This window comes from Chlamydotis macqueenii, chromosome 8 (genome assembly GCF_036417535.1).
Source record: "Chlamydotis macqueenii isolate bChlMac1 chromosome 8, bChlMac1.mat, whole genome shotgun sequence".
Taxonomy (NCBI): Eukaryota; Metazoa; Chordata; class Aves; order Otidiformes; family Otididae; genus Chlamydotis; species Chlamydotis macqueenii.
In genome coordinates, this window is record NC_141563.1 from 32,642,424 (window position 1) to 32,662,885 (window position 20,462).

Below are 20,462 nucleotides of genomic sequence, written 5' to 3' on the forward strand. Positions count from 1 at the left end.
CGGCGGCCGGGGGCTGCTGTACTTCTGCATGGTATAGACAGACATGCCATGCAGACACGTACCTATACACTATACACATAGCTATATGTCTATATATTCTACTATAAATGTATATATTTTGATAATTTATAATATTTTTATATTACATATATTGGGGTATATGCATTTTTGGGGTGTCCTTCCAGCCCCAAAGTGAGAAATACCAGCCGGCTGCATCAACCCAAGGCCCGGGGCGTCGCCACCGATGGTTCTGCACCAAAACGCGTGAGCTCCAAGCCACGCGCATGCAGGGGCTAAACACACAACGGTTGGCAGGACGGGGCCCTCAGGTACCGCTAACGTAATTCGTTACTTTAGTCTGTGGTTCCAGAAAAACATCCCGATTCAGCTCCTTTCAGCAGTAAAGTACACAACGTATTTCTGACTAAGCCTTGGAACCGTGCGGTTAGCAGCAAAAACCCGCCCGTCGCTGTAATTAACGCCTTGGAGGCTGATGGAGATAGGGCGGCTGACAGGCTCCCGGTTCACGCAGATGCTGAAGTCCACGGAGAGGGGACAGCGTGCAAGGCAGGGCAGAAATTTGGCCAGACACATGAACATTTTTCCTCCCCCTCACTGTCTACCTTTGCCCCTGCCATCGCACTGCATTCCCACCGGAGGCAGCCAGACCTCTTCCACCACCATGGCTGCAGTCAGGGTGTTCCTACAAAAAATCCTGATTCTTCTGCACGTTACTGCGTGCGTCGTTGTTGGCAAAACACTGATGATACTGTTCCCTAATGCCATGAAAAGATACATCCTAAAACTGGGGGAAAAGAGCAGAATGAATGAGAATCCGAAGTTCAGCTACGAAAACTGGGGTCCGACTTTTTTCAGCTTCAAGTATTTGCTCTTCGTGCTGAAGGTGAAGTGGAAGAGGCTGGAGGATGAAGCCTACGAGGGACATCCTGCTCCCAACACGCCGGTGGTGACTTTCGACGGGGAAGTTCGTCACCTCTTTGACTTCATACAAGGTCAGTAAACCGGCCGGGTAGACGGGTTTGGTTTGCCAAGAGGAGAAATGAGGAGAAGAGGCTGCTGAGGGGACAGGGAGAGGCAGGGTGCACGACACGGCAGACCCGACCATCGGCTGCACACTCACTCTAGCTGTCTGCCTCTTGATTTTCAAAAATAACCTGTGTTTATCATCCTGGCTACAAGATCCCTTCACAGCAGTACGCTTGTGAACCTCTTGCAAAAGCTGGCTCTGCCTGGAAATATCTTTTCCCTGAAAACCAAGGTAATAATTTGTTTTAGGGAAAGAAGACCCAGAATCAGAACTGTGTGCAGTGATTCACGAGTGTTGGCTGTCATTCTCTGTACGTACAGAAAGTCCCACATCAGCTCTCTTAGCCAGCTAAAGCCTAGAAAGCACATGGTGTTTTTTTCCAGATTCAAAGTGGCTAGAAATAAAGCAGAGGAAAAAGTAGCTGCTTTGTACTTTGTCCACTGCCTCCCACTGCAATCTGTAGAATGCGGAATTAATCATTAACCCGCAGTCTCTATCCCCGTGGGAAGGATTACACCCTTCTCTAACTCTACTTTTCTGATTTTATATATGTAGAAAACAGGATGCAAATTTGGAAAAGAAATGCACAAAATGTACAGGAAGATAGCCCCTTTATTAGATTCTTTAGAATCTGGATCCTAGCAGCAGTTTTTGAAGTTAAGCCCAGCCAGAAGGAAGATCTTGAGCAAATTTCAGATAGTTTAGCATAACCATAGACTAAAAGAGGTGCTTAAAAATCCTGCAAGTTCTCTTAAAGAGAGGCCTTGCAAACAGATGCTAACATCTGTAGGCACATTTGTAAACAACACGTTTGTGTCAATTTGTCAGCAACTGCATAGACATGCTTGCCAGTGGCTTGTGTTTAATAAATAATAATATATAACCAGAGCTCTGTTTGCACAGGAAATTGCAGAAATACACTGGAAGCATGAAAGCCTGTGATGCATGACAGAAAAGCCTGCAGCTTCCGCTCAGCTCAGCTAGAACTGACACCCCTGAAAAAAATCAAGACATGTCCAACAGGTTCATTAAAAGGCAGCGGGACTCGCTGCTTACGTGTCCATCCCTGAATCACTGACCTTTGAAAAACCTGGCAGAGGACAGGATCACGGAACGGTTTGGGTTGGAAGGGCCCTTCAAAGGGCATCCAGTCCACCCCCCCTGCAAGGAGCAGGGACATCTCCAACCAGATCAAATTGCTTAGAGCCCCGTCCAACTGATGATGTTTTTAGGATTTTTTTAAGTTCCTTCATACTACAGATCTTGGGGAGACCATAATGTGCTACACACTGTATATGCATTTTAGATCAGTTCCCTCTCCCAAAATGTTAGTAACTTGGGAATGGGCTCTTGTGACGAGGACACGAGAGAAGCCACATGACTGCGCGGTGCCTCCTGCCTTCACTGGGCACAAAGGAAAGGGTTCCCCTCGGTTAAGCTCATTGCTGGATCTGGCACAGGCCAGAGCCAGGCTAGGGAAAGGAAAGCATCTTTATGCCTGTTCTGCATAGATGCAGATGTTCTGCTGCTGATTTTAATGTCCTAAGACATAAAGTTATGGGGTGACTTACCTACTGTTGCCCAGGAAACTTTGCAGTGGAGGCTCAATTCAGTGCATTAATTTAATTCTGTCCTTCCTCCCACCACTGATTTAACCACAAACTCTCTTATTTTCTTCCAGATAATCGACCTTTAATCCTGAATTTTGGAAGTTGCACCTGACCTTCATTTATGTTAAAATTTGATGAGTTCAACAAGCTCATCAAAGACTTCAGCTCTATAGCAGATTTCCTTATCATCTACATTGAAGAAGCTCACGCAGTAGGTACGGTACAAACATCACAGCAATGCCTACCAAAACTTCAGACACCTATCATTCCCTTCAGGAAGAACAGCACGTTAGCAAAGGAGGGAACTGCAAATGAGAAAGAAATAAATCTCCCTCAAATCAAAAGTGACTACATCAAATCTAGGCACCAGTTTGCACCCCTAATTCTCCAAAGATTTTACTCACACATCTGACTTTACACCGAGGTACTCCACTAATCTCTGTGAAGGTGAAGCACATAGTTTTATCTTTACAAAACTTCCTCTCGGTGTTAGCACAGCTCCTTTTGAAAGGAAAAAAAAAAAAAGCAAAAGGCATTTCAGAGAACAAAGGTTAAGTGTACAATGCCAGCATGTTACATGTTTAAAAAAAAAAAAAAAAATTTGTAACATGTCTCAAGAAGATGATGCAGAGTCCAACTTAAAAAAATTAGCAAACTACAGTCAAGTCTTTTATCTCCACTGGACTCTAAATAACACATTGGCACTGATGTTATCCCAGGATTAGTGGTTTTCTAAAACTTAATATTTACAGTTTTAAGGTTTTCTAACAATGCATCACTTTCAGTAGTTGAGAAACAGATAATAATAAATTCAATCATCAAAACGTTTTACTAGTTTCTGCTTTACTAGGAAGAGTTTTGTGCAAATGCATGTGTATTTCTGAGAAAGGAAAGTGTGCCCTGGCTTAAATGTTTCACTTCTCACAGATCTGAAATCTTGTTTTATAAGCGTAACGAGTAGAATCAAGCAGAATGAACAGTACTGTTGTTGCAGCTGTGCTAAATGAACGGCTATCAGCTGATAGCAGTACTTACCATTTTTAAATTCCCTCTGTGCCAATAATTTTGACAAAGCTTACCCTAAGATGTATCTCTCCCACCTGATGTCTTTCTAGGGTTGATTTATGTGTGAAAATTTCAGCTAAAATATACTTCGAAATCCAGGAGGAGGAGAAAATACAGTTTGCTGAAATTGAAGGAAAAAAAAAAAAAAAGATGTTGCAACTATTTATTTGAAAAGCTCTAGTGCTCTCATACTCTGAGGGGGGGCTTTCATTTTGTGGCAAGTTTTGGTGTTGGGAGTAAATTGCAGTATTAACAATTTTGTGATACGACACAGGGTACATCTCCACCCTTAACACCTATTCAAAATGTTCCTTCCTAAACCCCTTTCTCATTTGTTTTAGATGGATGGGCTTTTAAAAACAATATTGTTATTAAAAATCACAGAAGCCTTGAAGATAGAAAAATTGCAGCACAATTTCTTCAGAAAAATAACCCTTCATGTCCAGTGGTTTTAGACACTATGGAAAACCCAAGCAGTTCAAAATACGCTGCGTTGCCAGAACGGCTGTATTTACTTCAAGGAGGGAAGGTCATCTACAAGGTAAAAAATACCAACAATAATAATGAACACAATATATTGAGATTTTAAAATTTCAAAATAATTTGAGAATGCTTTACATTTAACAGTCAGTATTTCATTCTGTTTGACAGCTAAAGACTTCACAGTACACTGTAACTGTGGAGAGGAAAGGACTTGCAGCAAAATCAGTCTGGGCCTTTATAATGTACACATTTGATGTACATGTCAGTCTTGCTCAAATATTTATCTTTTGGCTCATGAGGAAACCTAGGTACATCTAAGCTCTGAGATCCAGGAACACTGTCCAGCTCCAGGATCCAGACGTTGGCTCTGTCCCAGTTACGCAGCAGGGTGTAACCTGTGCGTAAACCGTCTCCCATGCGATTGCTGCCATGCAAAGGAAGCCCAAGCACACCTGCCCACAGTTCTGCTGCAACTGCTGTGCTCTAAAAGACTTCTGCTTTGTCTGCTTGAGCATCACTGTGTAATGTTATTGCCTCTGCAGGGAGGAGTGGGGCCTTGGAATTATCACCCCCAGGAAATACGTGCCATCCTGGAAAAACTGAAATAGAAGAGGACTTCAGAGTAAAGACTGGCTGGATAAAAAGCTCAGTGAAGAAGCTTTCATAGACATAAGAAAAAAAAAAAAAAAGTAAAAATAACAGTAGACATGACAAGAAAAATCATGTAAGTGCATCTAAAGAGCATCTGTAACGGGTTCATTATATGTTTGTATGGAGGTTTTCAAGTCTCATGACTACAACCCCAACTACTGCTCTGTAGTATCTTACTGTGCTTATACCGCACGCAGTAATGAGTAGTAGCTGCGTCCACTGAGCTGTCAGGACTGGATACCGCATTTACATTTGTAAGAGACAGTGTGCAGGAGAATCTTGAGAATCTTCAGGGGTGGTGACATCTGCAAAAGTCAACTGGCATGCAAAACAACACATTTCACATTAAGATTCCCTTTCTCTTGTATACATACAATTTTCCTAAATGTTCACTTTCACTGACTTCAGAAGGCTTTTGAACAAGACAATCTCGATCAACGTTTGTTTCTATTAATATTTGTTATGACAGTCATAGCATAAAGCACAGACAGCTGTGACCTGATTGAAGAAAGTATTTCTAGAAACAAGGGATCGATCTGCAATTTTTAAATTAAAAAAAATAAAAAAATAGAAAAAAATCTATCAGAGCACTTCATATGGCTTCAGATTATTTCCCTCCCCGTCTCACCTCCAGTTATTTCTAAGCATTAGTAGTTGTTTATATTCATCCTATTAAATCTTGAACAGTTTGAGCTGATGAGAAAGTTACCAATTTAAAATTTCTGAAGGACTCGTTGACAGTAGGAAGTAATTCCTCACATTTAAGTATTTCACACTATTTTTTTTTCTATTTAACTCAGAGCACAAGGGAAACATTTTACAGGAAGTTTTAATTCATATATTAAGAAAGCCTGATATAAACATACTAATATAAATGGACTCAGTTATGTTCAAGCATTCTAGGGTAACAGTCGAGGTTATAAAACTGAAAAGCTGTTACTACAATTAACAGGAGTACTGCATTATATACATTAAACTTCTGGAGAATACATCCATACCTTCAAAAAACACTTTAATGCAAGGTTTTAATAATAAATATTCTCTGTGCTACAAATACCAAAATATAACTTCTTTATAAAAAAAAAACTCAAGTACAAATTTAAGCTAGACTTAAGTGTTTTCTGCTGTGCCCTCTGCCATCACCCGGTGCACAGATACAAAGTGATCAAAGGCAGATTTGATGATGAAACGCAAGTAAGTGGCTTGAAAATCAGGAAGCTGTAGAAGGAAAAAAAAAACCTGTTATTGCAGTCGCTGTGGTAACGTAACTATCAAATAACACTTGCAGAAGTTTGTTAGACAGAAGGATCTAGATATTTCTGTGTTTCAAATTACACAAAAATCAAGCTCTTTTAATACACCTAGCCAGCTTCAGGATTTCTTTAGATGACAACAATTAAAAAGTCCCATCCCTCCCGAATAGAGCAGCCGTAAAGGCAACAATTGAAGGAGGAAAGATTGCCACAGTTACAGGAAAAGCTCTTTTGCAGAGTTAGGAGCAGCAGGCAGGTGCAATTTGATATCATAATCTACAAAGGAGCAGTAAGGAAGTGCAATTTCACACCATGATCTAGAAATACCCATATCTAACATCAACTTAGCAATAACTGTAAATAAAGACACACTTTGGTTTTTCATGGTTTCTCCCCAGATAGTCTAGGCATCCCATTTCATGAACCACTACTGATGTACACTGTAAATACTCACTAGAAATTCTTCCATTTGAAGCTGTCCTTCTGTGTGTTGCAAATCTAGAAAATATATTTTAAAGCAAATGATGAAGAATAATGTGCAATGCTGTGAAAAGTTTTCACCAGACTTCAAAGTTGAAGAGAGTTTAAGGACTGCATACAGAAATTGTTTGGTTTTTTTACAAGGTGATTTAAAGGAACAAATACTTTTTGCAATATAGATAGTATAGTATATAGTAGAATATAGTAGATATATCCCACTCATTACACTGTTTTATAAAATGTCACCCAAGAGGCATTAAAAAAAAACCAAAAACCAAAAAAAAACAAAACAAAAAAAAAACCACAAAACCGAACCAACCAAACAATGCAGGAAATGGCACTCTATTACACTATATAAGTCTGTTTTTAATTTTTGGAACATAAAAATGAGTGCACAAGTAGTGCTTTTAGCCCTTTTACACCTCCAAACTGCTACAGAGACCAGCAGCGCTCATAAACTTCATTTAAATGTGACTATTACATTAATCTCTAATAAAATAATCATCAAGCCACAATTGACTACTCAACAAATAGATATGGCGTTAAAACGACCCACTGAAAAAGATCAACATTATTGCCGCAAAATCCCCGCTGCTTCAGACACCTCATCTTACCTTTTTCAACACACTGTTCAAAATCTACTGGGTCTTTAGATATGCTTCTTTCAATCCTTAAGGTCCGCACTAAAATATATATAGATTTAAAATATCAACACAAATGCTGATTCTTTATTGATAATTATACTTATTCCATCACTTTTCCTCTACAAAGCACTTTAAAAGTATTAACTAATCCGTTCTTCCTCTAACTTATTGAGCAGGACTGCAATACAACCACCATCCTCATGCTCCAGGTTGGACAATGACAAGCTTTCATGTCTTTTGCGTAGCTTTTGCTAATGGTCAAGCTCCTGCCTCCATGCTCTGACCTTTGAACAGTCCCTTCTGTTTTGGAACTCACATTTTCCTTCACATTATTTAAAAAAAAAAAAGGAGACTAAGGGAGTTCTGTCCTATGAAATTATAAAAATTATTATTCAAAATAAATTGTTAAAAGAGTAAGTATTGTAGTCCTGTCCATTAAATTAGAACAGTCATCACTGTGCAACAGAACAGCTAATACAGGCTCAATACAAGGCGTTATACGAAAAAAGTAAGTGGAAGTGGGGTAGATTTTCCATCTTTTTCTGATATAGAATCATAGAATGGTTCGGGTTGGAAGGGACCTTTAAATATCACCCAGTCCAACCCTCCTGGAAGGAGCAGGGACATCTCCAAACAGATCAGGCTGCTTGATTTATTTATTAAAATAGTTGGACACAGAGGATAATTGCTTTGTTAAGCTAAATGAAGCTCAATTAATTAAATTAAGCTTTATGAATCCGTCAGAAGTGACTACTTACAGAATGTGACTGTACTGTGGGAGTTTACACGTAGCCACAGACACACATTTTAACACAGTACGCATTACCTACTGCCATACACGAAGTCTTACCCAGGTAACACTGGATTGCGACTTTGCTGATTTTTACACATTTAGGAAAGCCAATAACGAATTCCTGTGGGAACATGCCTGTCGTCGTCCAAAACGTTTCTGAACTTCTGTGGAGAAAAAGGACAAAACCCACAGCTGCAGCTTTCCATCTATAACCATCTTGAAAAAAAAATTTATCACAAAAAAAAAAACCACCCTAAAAGCTGCAAAACCGTTTTTATTGGGGGTATTTTAAGCAAGCCCCTGTATGACAATGGGGACGCTCTATGGAAGCACGAATACTTTAACGCTCGGGCTCTGTACCCAAGTAGTACCGCAGGAAAACTCACAAATGGTGGGGGTCCCACCAAAAAAAAAAAAAAAGAGTTAAATTATGCGGCAACACGACCAAAAAGGCAAAATCCAGGAGCCTGGCGGTACCGGCAGCACCGGGGGGCTCTCCGAGGGCAGCGCCCGCCCCGCAGCCGCCGCTCCCCGCCGGGGCCCGCGCCCCGCTGCCGGCCCCTCCTCACCCGTCCGCCATGTTCTCGGCCGGGTGCTGCTCGTCGCTGGAGGTGGCCAGGAGGACGGCAGCCCCCGCCGAACCCATGCACCAGTCGGCGGCCCTCATCCCCGCACGGCGGGCGGCAGCGGAGCGGCGGCGAGGGGAAGGTCGGGGCTGCCGTTACCAGGCAATGGCGGCGGCCCTGTGCCCGCCCGCGGGTGCTGCGCGGGGTCCCGCGGGACCCGCCACCTCAGACTAAGCCCCTCACGGCCCCTTCCCCGCCCCTCCCGGGAGCCTCACGCCCGGAACCCGAGCGAGTGAGAAAGACCCCAGCGCCCCGCAGCCCCCTGTTCCCGGCATGCCCCGCTCCGCCCCGGCCCGGTGCCGGTACCCGCCCCCGGCGTGGCTCCGCCCGCCGCCCCGCGGGCGCTGCGGGATGGGCGGCGGGAGCGGCGATCCGCGGCCGGGCTGACGGCGTGTCAGGGTGGCCCCTTCGCGGGGCAGGTAGGTAGGGGCCGGGGTCGGTGGTCCCGGCGGGGAGCGGGTCGCTCTCCTCTCTGCCTCGCCCCGCACCGGGCCGGGGCGGACTGGGGACCGGGCGGGGCGGGGACCCTTCCCCTTGAGCCCCTCGGGCAGGGCAGGGCAGGGCCCGATCCCTTCACAGACCCTCAGGCAGGGCCCGACCCCCCTCGTGGCCCCTCAGGGCTGGACCCCACCCCCCGGTTCCCCTCCCCCGGGCAGCGCCCGATCCCTTCAGCACCCCTTTCCCCGCCTCGGGCGGGGCCCGATCCCCTCCCGCCCCGCGGCACCTGAGCCCCCAGCCCCTCAGGGCAGGAGCTGACAGGACCCTCTCCCTCCTCTCCCCCCCGCCATGGCGGGGTCTGCGCCCTCCATCCCCCCGCCAGGACCCGTGCTCACAAACCAGAGCCCCCTGGCACCCGGCTAAGCTGGGGAGGGGGCACCAGGAGCCTGCCCGCCCTCCCAGGGAGGGAGATTCTCCATCAGCCTCCATTGCCCTGCTGCAGTCGGCCATTTGCCCTCCTTCTCCTCCCCTTCTCCTGCAGCAGAGCCAGGCCAAGCTGTGGGGCCTGCTTCCCGCACAGGCCCCAGACCTTCTCCCTTTCCCCGTGCCTGTGCAGGACTGGGATCAAGCCTCAGGCACAGAGCAGCAAGGCCCTGCCAGAGCAAAGGCCCCTCACCTCTCTGCCAGCCCTGGGTTTGGTTCCCACTTGGCTGGTGTTCGCGGCTTGATGGCAGACAGCCTGGCCTTCCTACATGACGGTGCTCGGGGCATCGAGGCGAGCTGCCAGGGTTTGGGGTCTTTCCTGAGCAGTGTTTTCCTCTGTGGCTATTCTTTACCTGTCTGTGGTTTGTTTTTGCAGAACTGGACGAAGGGAATGTCTTACTGCCTCCACTCAGAAAGCCATTTGGATACTGGGCCAATATATGTGCGTGAAAATGGGAAGCTGCACGTGGTAAATCAGGGTGCGGGCGGCATACAGGATGTCACTCCCAAAACAAGACCTTTTAGGCTGTTTTCCAGAGGGTTCTCGGTGGAGCTCTGTTTGAACAGGGAGGACGATAGGGCAAGGAGGCAGAGGACTGATCATTTCATCTTCACGTACACTAAGGAGGGGAACCTGCGGTACTCGGCCAAGTCTCTCTTCAGCCTGGTGCTGGGTTACATTTCTGACAATGTTGATCACATTGACTCATTGATCGGTTTCCCAGAGCAGATTGCTGAAAAGCTCTTTTCAGCCGCAGAAGCAAGACAAAAGTTCACAGAACCAGTAACAGGACTGAGAGCTCTACAGAAGTTTACTGAAGCATATGGCAGTTTGGTGCTCTGTTCATTATGCTTGCGGAATAGGTGAGTGTGTTCAGTAACAAATATCTGCTAATGCTTTTTGCTAGCAAACTTAAAGTTTCCCTCAAATTATTTTCTCTCAAAAGTAATTAAAAAAAAATGTCTTAGCCTTTATGACACCACCTAATTGTAATGAAATAACCTGAGCCTTGGTTCACTCTGCTGATTGCTACCTTTTGTCCTATTCCCATTTTATCCCAAGTAGCAAGTGACAGAACGAGAGGAAGTGGCCTCAAGTTGCGCTAGGGGAGGTTTAGATTGGATATTAGTAAAAAATTCTTCAAGCATTGCAACAGGCTGCCCAGGGAAGTGGTTGGGTCACCATCCCTGGAGGTATTTAAAAGACATGTAGATGTGGAGCTTAGGGACATGGTTTAGTGGTGGACTTGGCAGTGTTAACAGTTGGACTCAATGATCTCAAAGATCTTTTCCAACCTCAAATGATTCTACGATTCCTTTCCTACAAGTGCAGCTGCTGGTTTCATTCTAAGATACAAATCATAATACAGGTAACAGGCTACATCCATGTTAACTAACAGGGAATTTTATGTGAAGGATTAAACCTGCAACTATTTTTTACCAATAATAATCAGCAGTTCCATAGCAATCTGTGTGTTTAATGCCTTCTCAGGTATTTAGTGGGATGTTTTTGTAATTGCTGTTTATAAGCATTTCAACATACTTGGCTGACTGTACAGATAAAGTGCACCCTTGCAAACTGTCTGGGTTTATTTACTATAAGCTTGCTATCCTGTTTCATTTTGGGGGCTCAGAAAAGATAGAGCCTTATAGGTAAGTTGCAGGCTTTGAAGTCAGGCAGGTTTTACCGTAGTTTGTTGTGGTTCCCACCCCAATACTGAATGTGCTTCAGCGACAGTCCAGCACCAGTTTTTCCATCTTCTCAATGTCCACATTGTTTTTCACTAAAAGAGAGTCTTACCAAGCTTAAAACTAGATTAAGTTTTTTAAGCCTTGCTCCTACTGAAGTCTTTCCCAGTAATATAACCAGTCTGTCTTCCATCTGTACACTTGAAAAAGGGGTGGTTTATCCAGTTTAAAATCAAAGTACAGGCATATTCATCTGAAGTGCCAAGGGTGTTCTGAGCACAGCAGGAATGTTTGAGCAGAGGTCAATTATCCTTTGTTTTATCCTTTAAACCTACTCCCTTTTATCTCTAGTCCAGATACTTTTTACAGGCTTAATTCTGAAATTAATCTGGCATCTTTTGCCATTACAGAAAGCTGTTGAGTCTTTGAAATCCAGGAAGTAAGATATTAAAGCATTTTCTCATGAATCTGATTTCTGAAAGAGCCCACTCTTCACAACCCCCCTGAGCTAGTAGTATCTCTCAAGAATTGGCTTGCGCTCTGACCGTACATACTGCCTTCCACGTAGCTGAATTGCACGGCAAAGGGATTTGCCGGGGTGGTTTGACAGGTGTACTTACGGTGGGAGGATATTAAGGTCCCCTTATTTGCATGGCCAAAGAGGTGTTCCTTGAGGGATCAAATTAGGAAGCACCCCTCATTTCAGCAGTGAAGATGCTGACCTCGAGGGTTTGCCTTGCCATGGGGAATATAAGGTCAATTCAGGAGAGATTAATGAATTTGGGGCTCGTCTTGCCACGGGGACAATAAGAAGTAAATGCAGGGGAGATCGGTGAGGTAGTGACTGCTACGTGCTTATTACTGTAGATTCATGCATGCCATTCTTCAGGGGTTTGTTCCCATCTTTAAACCTCCTACTGAATAGTTCCAGCACGGAAGTTTGCATGGCTGCGGAGTGAATCAGATCAGGGAGCCAACACAGCTAAAAAAATAACCCACTGAGCAACTACTGCCTGGGGTGTAGTCACAGCTCTAGTAGGAGTCCTGAAAGTGTCCTGTAGAACTTTAATCTCTAGTGAAGTATTTTATTTACTTATAAAAAAAGTAAAATTTTGCCATTTGACAAGCTATCCTGATACATTTGAAGTAGATTTTAAACCTGGATGAATGCGGGTTTGTCTACGCACTTCCTAGATACTGAGGAAGAGCAGTTTGTGAAGTTGATTTATTGTAAACTGGAATATATATTTTGCATTATTCTGAAATAAGACTATAATAATTTGTAAAGAAGTCCCTAATTGCGATGTTTGCAAGTTGAAGTCTTATTCGTTAGTCCAATATTTTGAATCAAAGCAAAACCATGACATTTGTTCAGGGAGAAGACTGGGAACTCAGATGTGCTGCGTGCAGACTGCACATAAAAAGGTAGTTAGGACAGCTGGCTAATTTCTGACAATTTTTACATAGATACTTAGAAGAAACAACTGCGTTATGCTTGTGAGACTTGAGGATATATTGAGGATAGATGTGCTGCCTTATGTGCCTGAACTCTGATAGCTTTTTTTTTCTTTTTCCCTGTTTGCAGATATCTGGTTATCTCTGAAAAGCTAGAAGAAATTAAGTCTTTCCGGGAACTGACGTGTTTGGATCTCTCCTGTTGTAAACTTGGAGATGAACATGAACTGCTGGAACACCTCACCAAAGAGGCTCTCTCTAGGTACCGATTTCTTGATGCATAGCTAAAAATGACACTTGCTTTTCCTGTCACTAAGTTGTTCAACAAATCAGGCTGTGACTTTAAAGGAAACCTTCATATGTGTAAGTTTGAAGATTTTGGTTGCTTATAAAACCCATTCTTCGGGTAAACAAAATACAGAGTTTATTGTACACAAAGCACGTGATCTGAAGCACATACTGAATCGTAAAAGGTCCTACAAATGTGCAAGATAATTCACTGTCTCGTGTGTTTAAATCAACTTTTTACAGTTTCCATTGGCCAGGTAAAAACTGCATCTTAAGCATTTGGAACAGTTTTACACTTTTATTTCCTTTTTTAAGAGGGAACTTTATCAGCCAAATTTTTAACCAAATCAGTGTTCCAGATGAAGATTTCTGCAAGCAGTAGGTTGAATATTTAGTTAATTCCCTTTGTAAAAAAAAAAAAAAAAAAAAAAAAGTAATTTTGTTTTATGCTAACATTTGAAAGTAGAAAATTTTGGAAATTAATAGGCAGGGTGACTGCTAACTAGGGGATATTCTGTTACTAGAAGATTTTGGTGCATTTTGCAGCAAGGTTTTGTCTTGAAGTGAGCTGGAAAATGTTTTAATGTTCTGGTTTTCCCTGTTTTGTTCATCTATGTTATAACACCTCATTGCTTACTTAAAATAATTGCCATATCTCTTAGTAAATCTGTCCTCTCCCATTTTGCCAAGCATTTTTCTCTTTTTACTTTTGAGTGGAGTTGAAATTGGCAGCCTTGGTATAAATAACTTCAGTGTATAAAGAACCTTATTGTCTCTCTTAGCAAATGCTTGTGCTCTAGGATCGGTTTGTCACTCGAGCTCTAGGAACGGCTGCTCAAGTAAGCACTTCTGTTGAGCTAGCAGAGGGAATATAAAGATATTTATTAGTCCTACCAACCCAGGCTTCTGTCTTGCTACTTTTACTGACGTTAACAACGTAGACTGAAGGGTTGGCATAGGAAGACCTCGGCCTTCCAACACAGTTTTAGGACATTTTGCAAAGCTGTCTAAAATAATGACTATTATGCCAAACTGTAAACTATATATGACTATAAACTGTACAAGCTTTTTTGTATCTCTCTTCCCAGTGTAAAACGGCTTCTCCTGAAAGACAACTGTTTATCAGATGCAGGCCTTCGCAGAATGACAGCACCAGTACGAGTATTGAAAAAGGGACTTGAGAATCTTTTGGTATTAGACTTGTCTTGTAAGTACTTCATGGTTTAATATTAGAAGCAACCTGTATCCTTTCTGATAAATAATTTATCCTCAATATTGAAGGAATACAGTTAATTTAATTATTCCCCTGAGCCAAGTACTCAACTCCAAATTTCACCAACTTTCCAGAAGGCACAGGTCATACCTGTAGTCTCAGCCACTTGCTACTGACATAGATATTTTTAATAACTTGAGAACTGGTATTGTAAATAATTATATTTTGATCATTAGAGGGAAAAGGTCAGTTTTGACTCACTTTCAAAACATGAAGCATACTAGGTCAAAACTCCCTTGTTCTAATATTAGCTTCTGGAACAAATAGATTCTTGGTATTCTGATCATCTTTCTCCACATCTTGCAACTCAGTTAGTTTTCCTTGACCTTACAGGTAATCCTAAAATCACAGACACGGGAATTGGATACCTTCTTTCTTTCAAGAAATTGAATTGTTTGGACATTTCTGGGACAGGTCTCAAGGTAAAAAAGCATTTAAGTTTACTGGACAAGTGTAACCAGATGTTCTTCCCCTCTGACTACTCTATTTCCCTTTTCACTAGGATGTTAATGCCGTCATTAAGCGGATCCAAATGCAGATAGGCCTGGTTCACTCAACAGTGCCTCTGAAAGAATTTGATCACAGTAACTGCAAAACAGAGGGATGGGCAGAGCAGGTAATGGGGTTTTAAGTCCGTTTTACTCTCTAGAAATTGTCCTTATGGAGTATTAAATCACTGAATAGGAAAGAACAAGGGATAGAAGTGTTTCCAGTGATGTTTCTGTAAATTTTACAAGAAAAATGTTAACTCCTTCAAATGTTATTTCAGACAGTTTTGCAGTGGGAGCAGGCAGTTATGGAGGCCATCAAGCCACAAGACGACTTGAGATCCAGAAGAGCAGCTCTGCGCTTCTGTATGTAATCGCACAGAGACCACATAGTTTGTATTCTTTTCTACAAGGAATATTTTCATACTTTTTTTTTTTTTGTACAAATAGCATCTCAGGTGTGCAATTTCAACTGCATTACAATGTGTTTGAGTTTTTTCATTTGTTAGACTGCTGGATAACTCCTAAAGTACACCATGGCAGCATGCTTAGGGCAGCATACTGAGTTTTCTTCTTAAAATTCTGAGTCCAAAATACAAATGTTATTTTTCCCTATGCACATTTCAGCAAAGCAGTCAGTATTCCAGGTTGGCTGGAATAATTTGTAACACAAGTATGCGATTTACAGCATAATTCTGTTTTTTCGCAAAATCTAAACTTGTTTTTTTGTTTTTTTTTCTGTAGATGGCAAGACACACAGAATAGAGGAGGTAGTCAAGTGCAAGTTGGTGGAGGCAGAAACAAAAGCGTCTGGAACCTTACAGTTCTATAAGGAAAAAGTTCAAAATTGCCATTTACCTTTGAAAAAGGAGGTTGCAGGCAGCCATGAATTAAAGAACAATAAAAAAAGAGCTTTGGCTGAACAAGAGAAAGAAAGGACTTCCAAACAGAAGCATCTGTGCCTCACTGTGGAGGACTGGGATTTGTTAAATACCTACTGAGTCAGAAAGAAGTGGGTCTTTTGTTTGTTGTTTTCTTGCTGATGACAGAATTTGGACATACTGAGAGGGAGTAACAAAGGAGACCAGTACTGTTAAATCTGTTTGCTGTGATACGCTTGTGTGTTAACCTATGCTTGGGGTGGGACGGAGTCAAGGAGAAGGTTGATGATACTACTGTATATTTTCAATACATAATAATTTTTTCAAATAAAGTTTTTGTTGTCATCCTTAACTAACTCTCCTGCCATAGATATCGTTCACAAAAATAGCTGGTCCTGTCCTTCCTCCTCTCTTGCCTCCTGAGGGGCAGAAGATGAATCGCTGCAGCTCATCCAAAACGAAGCTGCGCTGTGCTTGTCAAGCGCCCTGGGACATGAACGGTGCTGGCAGAACATAAACCTCAGGCTGTAAAAACACCAGAGCTCTGACAAAGGGAGGAAGCAAAGAGGATAAGCACTGGCCCCAGGGGAGGGAGGCAGAGGCGGTAACCCCTCAGTAACAGCTACTGCAGAACTCCAAAGTAGAACAGAAGTCCCCTATCTCCCTCCTTTTAGCCCAGGAAATGAAAGCTGAAACTGGGTTACTGTAGAGAGTAGGCTCTGCAGTTGTAATATATTCTCCCTTACAAGCAAATTCCCTGCATTTGAGAGCATTCTGTGGTTTAAAACCCATTCTCAGTGTGCACGCATGCCTCCAACATCCTAACGGTACCTCCCCATCTGAAAACATTCAGGGAAGTTTATAATTCAAATGAGTTCTACGTATTTGCTGTAGAAAACCCTAGAAAACCATTCTGTGTTGGTCTGTTTGAAGCCAGGAGTACAGCTGCAGTGCTGCAGGGGTGTTTATTGTTGAATTCCTGCCCTGAGTGTTTCTATCAAAATTGGCTGAGGTGCACAGTGCCCATGAGTTTGGCACTGCGACCATCATTGTGTTCTTCGGCCTGTAAGGCCAAGAATTTATTACAGGTTTCCTCTACTAGTGCTAATTTAGAGAATATCTTCCTTTTACACTGTTGTTTGCCATAATTCAGCGACAAGAAAAGCAACACATCCTTGGAAATCAGCGGCCAGGAAAAGGAACTTCACCTCAAAAATGCATAAAGAGCTAAACCCCTTTCTCTCTTTGTTCTTTTATTGCTGAATTTTCTTCAAAAAAGTACTACACACAAACAAAACAAGCATACTTGCATTCAAGCCCTACGTTTTTTCCCAGAAACTCAAGGCTATTCATAGCTTCCACTGACGAATTCCTCAGCCCTCTGCTGAGACAAATAACGGCACAAATAGTGACTTAGCAAAACAGCGCCTCAACGGGGAGGAAGACGACTGCAGCGCGCAAGTATAATCCTCCTCCTGCAGCTGGCTTCTGGTCCAACAGCCACCACGGATTTCTTTTGCTAGCCCTTCCACTACCGTGGAGATCTGCTAACCTGACCGCGGAGGGATGCGCGTCTCGGAGAATCGTACACTCCGTTTCACATTGGTAAAGCGGCTGGGAGCCGATGCCCTGAGCCGGAAAAGACGCGCATCATGATTTGACACAAATGGTCTGCCCAGGTCACAGGCTCATTGGTAAAAGCATATAGCACAGCTTTTCTTTTCAAAAGAGGTGTTTTAGAGCACTGTGTTTCTTATGCTCTCCATCCTTGGTAGCATTATTCCTTCTCTTAGGTTTCCTGCTGACCAGCAGACTTCCTCAAACACACCACTGTGTAAATTTTATCCTACGAAGGCTTAGGCACACTTACCACTATGTCCTCAACCCACTGATCTCTGTTTATTGCTCTCTGTCAGGCACACACCCTCTGCTCACCAGGAACAAGGCAATAAGTAAGAAAATTAAGAAAAACACTCACCCTGAAACAGATAGGCTCAGTCAAGCGCCTGCTTAAGCTGCCTGCTGCATCCCTGGCTGTTTCCAGGCTGGCTTCTGAGTCTTGCTGCCCATGGACTGCTGCTTCCTGTGCCTCTCTTGGCCAGTTTCTTCGCAAGTGTAAATCTAGAGCAGGATGAGTCCCCGGTTCCTCTCTCCTCCTAACCTGAGGCCGTTAATCACAGCTCCGATCTCCCAGGAGCGCTCACTGGGAACGGATACAGGGACAACTGGAGAGCAACCCTGGGGCTCTATGCCGCAGGTACCGGGTGGGTCAGCTCCTCTGACACCGGTAAACCTTTACTGGCTATCTTAGATGCAGAGATCACATTGCTGACCCCATTTCTTTGTGGCTCAGCTCACTTACAAAGCTGAGAGACGGCAGAAAGGGAGAAGGGGTGCATATGTGGTTTCCTCTTTGCAGACAGGGATATCCCATGCGCCCTAAGCCTGCCTCCATTTCCTCACCCTCCTGCTGAAGGAGAGGGAAACTGGCACAAGAATTTTTCTTGCCTTATGCCAAGCATTTGCCTTTTTTATCATGTCTTGCAATTATAAGAAAATTATATATGAATATAATGTAGGAGTTCCCAGATCCCAACACTGTCCCCATCCAGCCAAGGCAAGCCACCGCTTGACCTCCGCTGCGGTGGAGAAGCAGCCTCCCACACAGCAAACATCTGACTCCCCATGTCGCATCCCCCAACCCTTTCCTCTTCGCCCTCGTGAGCATCTTGAAACTTGGCAGGGGGAACCTGTTGCAATGATTGACAAATATTGGACTGGGAGAATACAGCAGTTGCCATACAGGTCAGCCTAACCAGCATCCTCTTCCCAACAACAGCAACCACTGGAGGCTCCAGAAAGTCATGGCTGTCCCAATATCTTTGATACAGAACAATTATTTTTTTTTAGCCAGCAATACCAGCTGGGCCCTATGCTGAACGTGACAGTTTCTGTATTTTTTTAACTAATTAGTTCAATCCTTACCAACTACAGTTGTTCTCTTATCCACATACAGTTCCCATCCTGAGGGACAAGATTCTTCCTCCCTTCCTCTCTCACCTTTCTTCAACTGCTACCTTGTAGAAGCGTGCTGAGAGCTCGTTCAAAGCCAAGGAACTTCAAAGCCAAGGAACAGGCAGACATTCCGTGGCTGAAGCCCATCTGAATCGGAAAGGAGCTTTTCTCCCCAGGAAGGAGAGGCTGACCTGGTAGCACCGCCTCTGAATTACCCCTCCCTTTGCCCCTCTTAAGAAATGCTGCAAGACCTCCTCACTGGCTGCCCCAGAACGTACTTGGGGGTAACAAGAAGAACAGCACCTACAAGAAGTCAAGCTTTATTTAGCAACCCCACCTGGGCCTCGTTGAAGCGTTAGATGTCTGCGACTCTCCAGTAAAAATGTGCATCTCAATTTCAGGCTTTGATGGAGGCTGGAAGCTTGCAAGTGAGAAATGTTTACCCAGAAAACTCCTAACCTCTCATCCGAGCTGCAGCACTGCAGTAATGTTTTACAGGCAAGCCATCCATCCCAGCCAGGCGTGGATCAGGACAGGTTATTAAATGCAGCTTTAAAAGTTTCCCACAGTACTGGTTCTGTCACGCAGAGTTTTGCCGTCTCATTCCAGGTGAAGCATGAGTCAGAAGACTGGAAAGCTATTTTTAAAAAACCTCTACAGCTGTATCCCAGCGACAAATTAGAAGAAACATTGACCGTTGGTACAAGTCATGGTGACACGCCGAGTTGCAGATCACAGGACAGAGAAGAAATGCGTGAACAGGGTTTTACTTTTAAAGATCTATGACCTGGGATGGTGGTGGGAAGATCACCTGGTGTTTATTTTGGGCCTAGAAAAGTGAGGGCACTCACTGTAAACGTGGGTTTTTCTCAGAGATTATGTTTTAGACACAGATGAGATTTTCAAAGCAGTAGAGAAAGACCACATCTTTCTTAAATTTCAGTGGCATGTCCGTATCTGCATCCTGAGGACTGCTTTGAAGGTTTGGCTGCCTGATCCTGCTTTGCTGGCAGAGGAACAAAACAAGCAATGAACAGATCCCATGTCGTCCCACGCTGCCCCGGGAGCGGCACTTGGCTTTCTGCTGCTCCCTGCTCCGAGGTGGCAACATTTTTTTTTCTCCTTTCTGTGCCAATGTCGGTGCAAACGCATCCCAGCCCCAGAGCTGTTCTCAACCTGCTGCTCCAAAACTGCACAGCCCTGAGAGAAGAGCATCTTGTAGACATGGTGGTTCCCTGCCCTGGCTTGCAGGGACAGCAGCTACGCAGTCACAGGGACACGGTGATTTATCCCCACAAACCCTGAAACCTCTCCACTTCAGTTTTCCGTGCCATTACACCCTCCGTGCTGGCCTTCACAGTTTGAGAAGAGCATGGGGGCGGCCTGTGCAGCAGCTTCCCACCGTGTCATCCTCAGCACAGCATTCCCACGGAAGCATTCTGGGACCATCAATGCAGAGCCTTCAAAGCTGCTGCTGAAAACATCTGCAAAGGCACTTTGAACACAAACACAAGCTTCTCCTCCTGCCTGTGAAGATCAGGAGGGACATGCCAACCCAAGGGCTAGAAGGGCTCACCTCAGCTCCTGCTCGTTAGGGTAGCCCTCATAGTGAAGGCACCAGCCTGTCCACATGGGAGAAACCCCTCGCCCAGGGTTGGCCAGACACAGCATCTGTGTTGGCAGCCGCTGGGAACCAGCCTCCAGCAGCCTGCACACAACCCATTGAGTCAACGCTGCAAGCCAGCGCTCTGCCCGTGTAGAAAGGACTCACCCTCACACGATGGGAGAGCCCTTCAAGG

At 44.0% G+C, this 20,462-nt stretch overlaps 3 protein-coding genes across 3 annotated transcripts; 2 read left to right on the forward strand and 1 right to left on the reverse strand.

The window, feature by feature from the left end:
* Window positions 1–664: 664 nt before the first annotated feature.
* DIO1 (iodothyronine deiodinase 1) lies at window positions 665–5,452 on the forward strand. The gene is made up of 4 exons (XM_010119253.2): window positions 665–1,013; window positions 2,730–2,873; window positions 4,065–4,264; window positions 4,749–5,452. Exons 1-4 carry the CDS (start codon window positions 683–685, stop codon window positions 4,812–4,814), a joined length of 741 nt encoding a protein of 246 aa, XP_010117555.2. The 5' UTR covers window positions 665–682; the 3' UTR covers window positions 4,815–5,452.
* A 216-nt stretch (window positions 5,453–5,668) lies between these two features.
* Window positions 5,669–8,884, reverse strand: IFT25 (intraflagellar transport 25). The gene is made up of 5 exons (XM_086753570.1): window positions 8,597–8,884; window positions 8,085–8,191; window positions 7,205–7,273; window positions 6,565–6,608; window positions 5,669–6,075 (listed from the first exon to the last, which is right to left on the reverse strand). Exons 1-5 carry the CDS (start codon window positions 8,692–8,694, stop codon window positions 5,968–5,970), a joined length of 426 nt encoding a protein of 141 aa, XP_086609696.1. The 5' UTR covers window positions 8,695–8,884; the 3' UTR covers window positions 5,669–5,967.
* A 94-nt stretch (window positions 8,885–8,978) lies between these two features.
* LRRC42 (leucine rich repeat containing 42) lies at window positions 8,979–16,000 on the forward strand. Its single transcript, XM_086753383.1, has 8 exons — window positions 8,979–9,072; window positions 9,951–10,438; window positions 12,849–12,980; window positions 14,095–14,213; window positions 14,613–14,701; window positions 14,782–14,895; window positions 15,049–15,133; window positions 15,512–16,000. The coding sequence occupies exons 2-8, from the start codon at window positions 9,966–9,968 to the stop codon at window positions 15,766–15,768; spliced, it is 1,269 nt and encodes a 422-aa protein (XP_086609509.1). The 5' UTR covers window positions 8,979–9,072; window positions 9,951–9,965; the 3' UTR covers window positions 15,769–16,000.
* The last annotated feature ends 4,462 nt before the right edge of the window (window positions 16,001–20,462 follow it).